Source organism: Arctopsyche grandis, chromosome 6 (genome assembly GCF_051622035.1).
Source record: "Arctopsyche grandis isolate Sample6627 chromosome 6, ASM5162203v2, whole genome shotgun sequence".
NCBI classification, from domain to species: domain Eukaryota; kingdom Metazoa; phylum Arthropoda; class Insecta; order Trichoptera; family Hydropsychidae; genus Arctopsyche; species Arctopsyche grandis.
Window position 1 is genome coordinate 15,341,730 of NC_135360.1, and position 10,337 is coordinate 15,352,066.

The window sequence follows — 10,337 nt, forward strand, 5'->3', positions numbered from 1 at the left end:
TTAACGAAAGCCAATCAGAAACGAATGTTTTTTTTATATACATATGTATAATATAAGGGAATCGAAATTGGAACTGAAACAGGAATCCGAACTCGGAACTGAAACAGGAATCCGGAACTGGAACTAAAACAAGAATTCGGAACCGGAACTGAAAAAGAAATCAGAATCTGGAACCAAAAAAGGAATCTGGATCCGGAACTGAAAAAGGAATCGAAATCGATGTCGATATCGTCGTCATAGAAAATTTGATTTTTTCGATAATCGCGGATTTTACAAACCGTAACTTGTATACAAAGTCTTTTTCGAAATTATATATTACATATAGGGGTGGGTCTACGTGACGAGCCGGAATGTTAAATTACCGAAAACGCAAATATCGGAAGGCAAAGATCGAAAATCGAAAGATCTTAAGTCGAAAGATCAAAAAAAAAGGGTGCATGGTAAACGGTAAATACTCACTTAATTTGCGCGAGCAGGATACAACAGGAACAAGAGGAACAGGCTTTCCTCCCGTATTCTGCGCGCGCACATTAATATGCTTTTCCTCTTGTTCCTGTTGTATCCTGCTCGCGCAAATTAAGTGAGTATGTACCGTTTACCATGTACCCTTTTTTTTGATCTTTCGATTTTCGATCTTTGCCTTCCGATATTTGCGTTTTCGGTAATTTAACATTCCGGCTCGTCACGGAGACCGATTACATAGATATGGTGTATAGCTTTTTTCTTTGAAAACAAATTTCCGTTATTACTTTATCTATGTTTTTATTATATGTACATATATTATATACATATGTACGTATGTTGATTTGTTATTTTTAGAAAATTAAAGTTAAACAATTGAAAGAAAAAATACTATTTCTACAAATATTTATTTAAATTATATTCTTCTTTGACTCCTGTATAACTTACCGATGTACTTATCTCAAATGTTTTTTTAACTAAACCATACTAAAAATATGTTTTTCCCTTCGCACATGAATGTTCATATCCATGTCGAAAGTCAAGTCTTTTGATCTCTGATCGTTACGGTTTCGATTACACAATCTAATTTAAATAATCAAATTCGTGTTCATTGGATAACATCTATAAGTTTTTTTTACATATATATGTATATACGTATTTTACATGTTATAAATAAATTGTTATTTTTGTTATTATATAGGTACATACGATGGTAGTGAGCACACTCCTAAACTACTACCATGCTCACATTCTGTTTGTTTGCATTGTTTGGGACGAATTGCGGCTGCAAATACAAGAGATGTTGGGAGCTTCAGGTAATTAATTCTTGACAAAATATATATTTTCAATCCTTGTGAAGAATACACATTTAGATTTGCATTCTTTATACATTATTTTTTTGTATACAGATGTCCAATATGCCGTGAGTTGATAACAGTACCTAGAGGTGGCGTTGCTGCACTGCCTCCTTCATTCCTTGTTAATCAACTGCTGGATCTCATGTCCCGTCAGCGTAGAGAAGTTGTTCCAAAATGTAGCACTCATACTAATCAGGTTAATATTTTATGTATTTTGAAATTATTACTATTTTTTTAATCTGTATTTAATTTCTAATAAAGACTTTTTTTTTTGTTTTTTTCAGGAATTATTATTTTGCGAGACGTGTGATTGTGTTTTTTGTGCATTGTGTACCAGTGGGCCTCATAGTGATTCACCATGTGATCACACCATCATTCCATTTTCCATAGCCATAAAGCGAATGTCTGAAATACTTTTATACAAAGCCAATGAATGTCTTTCTAAGGTATTAATTATGAATTTATTTTAATAATAACCATTAAAACAATAGTCATATATTTAATACATATTATTTTGCAGTTGAGCTCTGCACGAGAAGGTGTTGAGTCAGAACTTAGACGGTTGGAAGTGGCACGTGAAGCTGGTGCTGAAGCAGCTGCAACTTGTGCTAGAGAACTTACAGCCGCCGTAGAAAGACGCCATCAAGAACTATTAGCTGCATTATCTGCTGCGGCATCGCATAAGCATCGGATGCTAGAAGACCAACTTGCTCTAATTGATGCTGAAAAAGCGAAGGTTTGTATTATAATAATAAGTCAAATTTAATGCTCTGTGAGATGTGAGTGAATTATGCATGATTTATGAAACGTTTCTAGGTTGAGCAGGAATGTTGCGGTTTGCAAAATCAAATAGAAGCTCACGATATGTCGGCCCGCATTACATCTCTCGGAGAACGCTTGTCGGGAGCTGCAGCTCTCTCCGAACCGAGAGAGAATGCTTTTTTAGCTCTAGAATTTTCACACAATGATGCAATGCATAGATTGATGGAGGCTTTACCTTCGTTAGGAAGAATTAGAACCACTACGACATATCCGCCTTTATGTAAAGCCACCATTGGTATGTTAACTTATACATAAATTGTCAATTGTTTATTTGTAATTCTCACATATATGAATTTTTATTTTATTTTGTTTCTAGAGGGTGTACCGACTGCAGGGTTGGAATCTAATTTAATACTTCGAACCGTAGATTATCATGGTGTACCGCGAACATCCGGTGGTGATCCGGTTACCATAACAGCTACGTATGATGACAATCATTCAGAGAACTTATCATGCAACATAAACGATTTAGATAACGGATCTTACAGGTGATTTATAACATCCAGTTTACAGTTAGACAAGGTCCCAGAACCATTTCTATTTCATGTCTTAGTTTCTAGGGTTACAGTCAAAATTATATTATGTATGTACATATTTGGTACATATCTGGGAAGATTATTTTAAATGAACTATGTCTATTCCAGAATACGGTTTCGGCCCACGCGTGCAGGCACCATATCTATTGGTATTAGTGTAGTTGGAAGGGCGATCAAAGGTAGAACTTTACAAACCGAAGTTAATAAATTATCGACTGAAGATGTGCATTGGGGTGGCAGAGGATCTGGACGCGATCAGTGTGTTCAGCCGGTCGCTGCAGAATTTTGTCCGTCTCTTGCAACTTTGTACGTATTGGATGCTGGTAATTCTCGTGTACATTTACTGGATGAAGATCTTACTACCAAAGATTATATAGAAAACGAAGGTAAATTGTTTACATGCATATGTTTTATTGTTTGTATTATTTAATTTTAAATTGTTTTAATGATATTTGTAGGCCTCTCTGGAAGAAGTTGTACAGGATTAGCTGTTACCCAAAGAGGAGTAGTTGTAGTCAATTGGCGAACTCAACAAGTGACTGAATTATCGCCAGGCGGTGACACATTGCATTGTTGGAGCTATAATGGTTTTGTAGAACCTGTAGCAATAGCTGTAGATCCTAATTATGGACATATACTCGTAGCAGATAATGGAGCAAGAGCTGTATTTGTGTTTGATGCTGATGGCAAATTCTTATTTCAAGTTTGTATTATAATTTTTTTATGTCAACGTTATTATTTCAAGAATTTGTGGTTTAAAGTCTTAATTATTTCATTTCATTTTTCAGGTAGGTGGAAACTCAACTCCGCTGGGTTTAATTGGTGGTTTGTGTGTAGCTCCGGGAAATGGTGAATTACTCGTTGCCGATACAGCAATTCGTGTCTTCAGCGCAAAAGGAGATCCTATTGCTACTTACGGTCAAATACCTAAAGGTATATTTATGTTAAATATGTATTATATTATAATTTTAGACATAAAGTATAATATTTGCCATAAAATTCTAGGTAAAGGTTGCTACGGTGGAGTCGGAGTAGATTCAGATGGTCGTATCGTAGTGTTAAGATCTGAAAAAGCTCACACGAGACTTTCCGTCATCGCTTTAAACAGTGGAATACTGTTGACTTCGTCTGAACTATCAATACGTCTGAGAAGACCTGGTGCTATAGCAATTTTACCAGATTGTTATGTTGCGGTTGCCGATTTAGCGGGAGATTGTATTAGACGGTATCGATATTGGTAAAAATGGACCTGCGTGTTTGTCACATTCTTCGAAATTAAATGCTGCGGTTTTTTTATTTTCAATTTGTCACAAATGTATGTTAACTTTAATTTCGTTTACTTATTTTTGCAATGTTACCAATATGTTGTAAAAACTTATATTGATTGTGCTTTCGTTTTAGAAATGCATTTACACCACAGTCCAAAATAATTTCTGCCGCGAAAAGTAATGGAAACATATTAATGGAAGACTGATTTTGAACACTCAAATATAATAAAGACTGGCACAATAATTAATGTATTCTGGCAAAAATATCTAACGTAGAGTCGGAGCACTAAACTAATAAGATTTCTGCATTATAATTTAATTATTGCTTAATTATATGAGGATATATATGTATTTGATTTTATACATATGAGGCTTTCACTACTTACGAATCATATACAAATTATATTTTTTAGGATCATGAAAATCTTTGCATAGATCAATCTTCCAGTCGTTTCAATTTTATTTCCATTTAAGCTATTGAATTATATAAAATTGCTAATGTGATAACACAATATTTAAAAGCATTCTAAATTTTAATAGATACGTAGTGAAGATTTGTTGTAATTTGGATCCATGACCATTCAAACAATAAAATTTCGAAATAAAAAGTAGATTTCTCTAGAGCAATAGAAAATGTTTTACAAATATTGAAAGAAATATTTTTTAACATAACTGAACCGTAAAATTACTCAAATTTATATTGTAAAAATCTCTTCTTAATCAATCTCTTATAATTATAAAACTTTCTGATGTACAGAAGAATAACGAATATGTCTACAATATTTTCAAATTAATTCTGCTTTTATTAAAACTGCTATTTCACTATGGCATCGATATTATGGGCGATACGTATTCTGATTGCATTTTGATCATATTGTATATAGCTTAAAGTGTTGGGCGACGTTTGACTATTTTGATAAAATAGGCGATCAACTCTAGTCGAGTAATCTCAAAAATTCAACGATCTAAGAGATCACATTACCACAATGTGCACATAGTTAATAGTTTCTCAGATTGTTCGTATACAGTGTCGTAAAGACAGAAATACAATAATTTTCAAATATGTAATGAATTACAGAAATTATATATGTATGTATGTAATATTTTTTGTAGCTGTAAAGATGCTATCTTTAATTTTTTTAAATCTATCCACTTTTCATTGTATATTTTCTTTGTAATTTAATAAATGATTCATGTCATCGGCGTAACTATTATTAAATCAATTAATAAATTGGAGTTGTGCCATTGACATTAATATGTATGTACTTCATTTGATAAATAATTTCATTGATACAATATAACTTCATTATATTTAAGCAGAATCAAGTCGCTAATATTAAAAACAAAAATTGTTAATTCTCTTTTGAGCCCACAGTTTGTGGGCTTACATACATACATGCGCATCTTCCGGTCGTAAAAATCTGTGGTTTCTTTTAATTTTGAACATTGTTGTATCTATGTATGTATATTATAAATTATTTGTATATTTAACCTTTTATTATGTATGTATAGGGGGAACGAGTGAGGATTTGTTATAAATAATTTCGATAAAATTGATCCAGCTTACGAACTGCCATACGTAGCGTTAAACTTTTTGGAGTGTGATGATATTACATTTAAAAATATTTTAATTTATATATTACACATATGTATTGTATATTATATTGATCTTATAATTGTAAAGCACACAAGTTTGTGAATATTTTTAGTGAGTGGCTATCAATATTGTATCGATCTCAAAGAGTCTCGGCAAGATACATTTGAGTTTTGGATTTTTAGCAAAATACAAAGCAATGCAAAAAAAATTTTAATTACATTTTCTCATTTTTTAATCACATTTTACATATTTGTTTTTTCATTTGTTGAAAAAAGTTTTATTGACTCTCTTTAAAAAGATCTTTAAATATGTTTGCAAACATATTTAGCTATTTTCAATAAAAATTATTACTATAAAAATGAAATTATTTATTTTTGTATATATGATTAATTCTTCATATCATAAATATATATTTCTATGTATTTATTGAAATTTACTAAACAATATTAGGAAAGTTTTAGGAATTCTCAGGGGTTTTAAAATGTTTCTCTATTAGAATGTGTGAAAGAAAAAAAAATGTATTGACCTAAATTCATTTATTTCTGCAAATGCTTATTCTGTATTGAATTATTTCAAAGTTCAAATCAATTTTTCATTTGTTTTAAAATATATTTTTTTCATAATAATCGCTTCGTCTCATTGATTATAAAACACAAATATGTAACTGACCACCAGTGTAAATAGAAAATTACGCATTTACGATATGTGCATTAAGTATAAATTGGTATATCAAATATGTATATGTATTTATATATATGTATATACAATATATATTTCCTTTGTCATGTCACAAAAATGCTATTAAGGAGACAGCCAGTGGAAAACTCAATTTATAATGCTAACTCTTAGATACGTATTTGAATATCTAAAAAGAATTTGTATTTGAATACTAATTTGAATTAAAATCCTAGCTTTTGTTCCAATGAATACAGATGTTTGATTGCTTTTTTTGCATTAATTATGTATTGTATGTATATAAATATGTATTTTCATTTGTACTTTATTGTAATTTGATGGTATATATTTACTTTTTTTTATAGACGTTATGTCATGTATAGTAAATTTGTAATTACCGTATGCATTGATCACATATATGAATAATTTTGCGATCGTACTTAAGTTTTTTTTAATTATTATGAATAGATAGACGTCTGCTGAATGGTTAGACGTGGTGTTTATTATTTATACTGTTTTATATCTAGTCAATTTTTTTATTGTCACACAGTTATTCTTGTACACAATTACAAAATAAAAACATATTCATGAATTGTCATTTTTTATTATCACCATGTTTCATTCTTTATTAAATACCCAATGTATCGTATATGTACATATGTATGTAACGGTACAAGTGTTCTCTCCGGTTCGTTTACGAACCTACTAGTTTATTCATACACAAATTATTGGTTTTAATATAAGTGTTAACAGTCAAAAGCTATCTTCAAATGGATTCACCAGATGTCGCATGAAACTTAGCTGTCAAAACCTTTGAAATGTCAAAATGCCAAGTATTTAAAAGGGGAAATCCTATGGAAACCACATTACAACGTTGTTATAATTCCCGTAGTATAAGTAGTAGTGGTTTTACCCGGCTGTGCTCGGTATTTGTAATATAGACCGCTTAAACATGGTTAATCTAATAGCAAACATTAATTTGTTTGTTTATTAAATTTATTTGAATCGAAAAAAATATAATAACGATCGTCATAGTGACTGATTTGTTTTCGATCCTCCCAACCAAACCTTACATAGATACATACAAAGTCTCTTTCGAAATTATATATTAGATTAATTTATAACTGAAACATTCATTTATCGAAACATATCGAGAAACAGGAACGGGAATTGCATGCGTTATTGTTGCATTACAACGCATGCCGGGTTGAGCTAGTATATATAATATGTACATGTGTGTCATCAAACATCAATAAATCAACAGTTGAAATGGTCCAGTGAAATTAATAAAAAGACGTATTTCATTTTAAATTATACTTTATTTTATTTCTAATACAGATATAAATCACACTAAGGTCTTAATACTTCAACGGGTTTGTCTTCTTATACAAACATGTTTAAAATGTTACTTAAGTAAAATTAATTCGAAAAACTAAACGATTATACAAAAGTTATTATAAATTATGTATGGAAGTCAATTCGCATGAACTTTTCAATATATTTATGTACACAAAAATCAATACTTCATATTAGAAAAGAACAAAAATTTGTATTGACAACGAAATATACTCAACTGAAAATGTCTTGAGCAGCTAATTTTTGTTTTTGGTCCAGAATTAAGAAATTTAAAATTTAGACAGTTTAGATCTTATCACCTACACAAACACACACAACTCTCTCGTCAACAAAGTCATTCTTTGCAATATAACTATTACAACAATATTCAATCTCGTACAACGGTAATATCTACAGACCAGTCACTTACAGTTAGATATGCATTTATTTTCCCTATGGATAATTTTACTTTAAGTGACCGCATTAACAGCAATAAATTGTATTTATCATTAAATAAACAATGAAGCGGACGTAATTTTTTCAGAAAAAAAATGGTACATATCATTGGTATATTGTAAACAAAAAAATAGTAAACACCTAAATTTTATCCTATAGGATAAAAATTGACATTTTTTATGACGTATGCTAAATTGTTAATCTTACAAACACTGTAATTGTTAATAAAACATGATAACTTCTAACGATTTAAACTAAACCAGTAAAATTCAACTTGAATGGACACAATGAAACATAACCGTATTGTAGAAATTAATATTCGATTTGATTTATGTAAAAGCATAAATACAGAGAGTAATTAATCGGGTATAGGAACTATGAAAGATAAAATTAATAAATTTCAACACTTAACTGATGCTGTAAAAGTATAATTAATTTACAACTAAAGTGACAATTTTGGAAGGTTACCGTTTATCAATCGAAGGAAGTAAAAAATCTCACATGGCAAAAATTTTAGGAGTAATCATTTTTGCACAAAATAAATTATATATTTTAATTTTCGAAAAATAAATGCAAAAACTTATTAAAAAATAATCTCTATTGATTAATATAAAAATAATTTTTGAAGCCGATTTCAATTAACACAATTATTTTAAATATGAATAAGTAAATATGTTTTCTCTCTGTAAATAATATCAATTTTTGTGTATAAACTAGCTGCACATCTCAAATGTACATTATTATATTTATATAAATTAAATTTTAGAATGTATTAACATTATATTTCTATGCAATTTAAGAATCGAACTAAACGTTGTGAATAATATATCATAATATATACAAATGCAGACATGGAAAAAATTGGTAGTACAAGTACACATGAATACATGAGTATGTATCTTAAAAAAAAATTAAAGTCATCATCATTGGTAACGTTTGTCAATTTCCATACTTCAGAGAGATAATTTTATCGTTGACGATGATTTTAAACTAATTCATAATTTGACCAGTGGCAAGAATGACAATACATGATTTCGACAGAGTTATTTTCCAATCATTGTAATTAAAACTCCATGCAGCAATCGAATAACTAAACTTGACCAACAAAAGAAATACATTTGCATACACTCGTATATAAGTAATTTGTATTTTCTTATGAAAATAGTATATCTACAAGCTGAATAGACTTAAATTTTTATGTACAATCAACGGGCGAAAAATAGCAATATGTAAATCAAACATACTGTATCATATATAATATAAATACATTATAATAAATAAATTATGTCAAATGTAAGCTGCTTATAAAAACATCGACATAATTGAATATGCAATTTGAGCTTTGGGAGTTTAAATTTTGAAACTCCATGGCAGTGGTTTTAAAATGTTTAGCTGATTGCAATAAAGGACAAGTTTAACGTGGGAATATGTATTGTACATATATTGAAATATATATATATATATATATATATATATATATATATATATATATATATATATATATATATATATATATATATATATATATATATATATATATATATATATATATATATATATATATATACCGTTCGACTATCCAAAATTAATTCAATATTTTTTTTATACATTAAAATTAAAACGTTATACATATATATATATATAATATAAATCTAAAACATTTGTATCATTACTTATTAGAATGTTTTCAGTTTTAATTACCCTCATACGTGAATTAATACTCGCATACACGTGTTGTTCGCACATCAGCGGCGTGCAGTGACAATTACTTAATATTATTATTTTTTAATTGTATACAAATAGAGTGGCACTACCTTCATTCAGGTATATAAAAATTACTGAACTGTCCAATTTTGACAATATTTAAGTGTGAGCATAGTTCGATGCGACCACTCCTTGTACATATGTATATAAGTTCAACCTCTTTATTTTATTTTCACATTCACAATGTGAAATGAACACCGCACACCACCAATACGCAAAGATAATATTCAAATTTAAAGTCCAGAGAGCTCTTTCTCGTTATATAGCACTTTCGGACTGAAGTGTGTTTTATCAATATTGACGGCTCTTTTGGATGTTTTTAACTTTGAATATTATTGTATATATATTATATATAATAATAATAATTCATTAAAACGTTTTCAATCATATAATTTAAGTTTTACATTGTTTTTTTATTTTCCTCCTTCAAAGAGTACCCATTTAGATCACTATATATGTAAACAAGTATGTATGTAATGTATATATTTAAAAAAATGTTTATAATAAAAAAACATTATTTTTATATATATGTATATATATATATATATATATATATATATATATA

At 29.1% G+C, this 10,337-nt stretch overlaps 1 protein-coding gene across 2 annotated transcripts in view; it reads left to right on the forward strand.

The window, feature by feature from the left end:
• LOC143913403 (tripartite motif-containing protein 2-like) overlaps positions 1 to 5,742 on the forward strand; it is a 52,292-nt gene extending 46,550 nt beyond the window's left edge. For both annotated transcript variants that reach the window (XM_077433148.1, XM_077433147.1), the window contains 10 exons: positions 1,163 to 1,277; positions 1,371 to 1,515; positions 1,604 to 1,765; positions 1,840 to 2,055; positions 2,136 to 2,376; positions 2,458 to 2,629; positions 2,786 to 3,063; positions 3,136 to 3,380; positions 3,466 to 3,610; positions 3,683 to 5,742. In XM_077433148.1, the coding sequence (XP_077289274.1) occupies positions 1,163 to 1,277; positions 1,371 to 1,515; positions 1,604 to 1,765; positions 1,840 to 2,055; positions 2,136 to 2,376; positions 2,458 to 2,629; positions 2,786 to 3,063; positions 3,136 to 3,380; positions 3,466 to 3,610; positions 3,683 to 3,918 (1,955 nt within the window). In that variant the 3' untranslated portion in view covers positions 3,919 to 5,742. The remainder of the gene's footprint in view (positions 1 to 1,162; positions 1,278 to 1,370; positions 1,516 to 1,603; positions 1,766 to 1,839; positions 2,056 to 2,135; positions 2,377 to 2,457; positions 2,630 to 2,785; positions 3,064 to 3,135; positions 3,381 to 3,465; positions 3,611 to 3,682) is intronic.
• The last annotated feature ends 4,595 nt before the right edge of the window (positions 5,743 to 10,337 follow it).